At 68.8% G+C, this 1,065-nt stretch overlaps 1 protein-coding gene across 1 annotated transcript; it reads right to left on the reverse strand.

Moving 5' to 3' along the window:
• Positions 1-36: 36 nt before the first annotated feature.
• On the reverse strand, positions 37-865 carry LOC122191401 (cathelicidin-1; the record flags this gene model as incomplete). Its single annotated transcript, XM_042891661.1, has 3 exons — positions 698-865; positions 203-310; positions 37-120 (listed from the first exon to the last, which is right to left on the reverse strand). Coding segments are annotated over exons 1-3 (360 nt in total), but the record flags the coding sequence as incomplete, so codon positions are not given.
• Positions 866-1,065: the final 200 nt, after the last annotated feature.

A 1,065-nucleotide genomic window follows, 5' to 3' on the forward strand; every position in this document is an offset into this window, starting at 1 on the left:
CACCCCTGGGACCACCCCCATGGTGTCCCCACTCACGTCAGCCATGGAGTCCACGCAGGTGACATCGAACGCGGCGCGGCCGCCTTGCAGCACCACGGGCGCAGCGCAGTCCTTGACGAGCTGTGAGCAGGGGGACACTGAGCACGGGGCCGTCCCTCCCCCCGGGAGCCCCCGGCGCCCCCCAGCCCAGCACGGCGCTCACCCCGTCCTCCTTGAACTCGCAGCTGTCCAGCTGGGCGCCCGAGCGCGCCTGGCACCGCGTCTCCATGATGGTGAAGTTGAGGTTGTGCAGGGAGCTGAGCTGGACGTTCTGGGGGCAGGGCACAGCGTGGTGGCAGCCACCCGGCAGCCCCGGCTGCTCCGGGCACGGCTCAGAGCCGGGCGGGGGGAGCAGCTCTGCTTCCCCTCTTCATGTCCCCCGGCTGGCCCCACCACGGCCCCATACCGACCCCATGCCTTCCCCAGGGTTTCCCCATGATGTCCCTTTGATGTCCAAAGGTGTCCTCAGCATTTGTGTCCCCACGCTGTCCCTCCCATGTCCTCATGCCGTTCCCAGGAGGTTCCTCTGATGTTCCCCACAGTGTCCCCACGCCGTCCCCATGATGCCTGCACACCTCCCCACGCCTTCCCCACGATGTGCCCAGTATCTCCCATGGTGTCCTCGTGGTTTCCCCACGCTGTCCCCACATGCACTCACCGGGCCGGGCTCGGGGTCGGCGCTGAGCAGCCGGAAGGCATTCTGCACCTCAGGCCGTTGGTTGTAGGAGTCCACAGCCTGGGCCAGAGCCTGGGGGTAGCCCAGGGGGGCCGGGAGGGCGCAGGCCCCCCCCAGCAGCGCCAGCACCAGCACCCAGCAGCTCGCCATCCTCGCCCCGTGCCCCTCATCGCTCCCAATGCCTTTTATTGGCCCCGAAGTTGGGCAACGCGGAAACGCGGGCCCAGGGGGAGCAGCCACAGCACGGCAGTTATCTGCGGGGGGAAAGCTGTGGTGGGGACGTGGCTGCGCCCATGGGCTGCCCTGTCCCGCTGCAGGCTGCATCCCACATCCCTGGCTGTGCTGCAGGG

This window comes from Lagopus leucura, unplaced genomic scaffold (assembly GCF_019238085.1).
Source record: "Lagopus leucura isolate 7727_CA_CO unplaced genomic scaffold, USGS_WTPT01 34402-0_obj-0_obj, whole genome shotgun sequence".
Taxonomy (NCBI): Eukaryota; Metazoa; Chordata; class Aves; order Galliformes; family Phasianidae; genus Lagopus; species Lagopus leucura.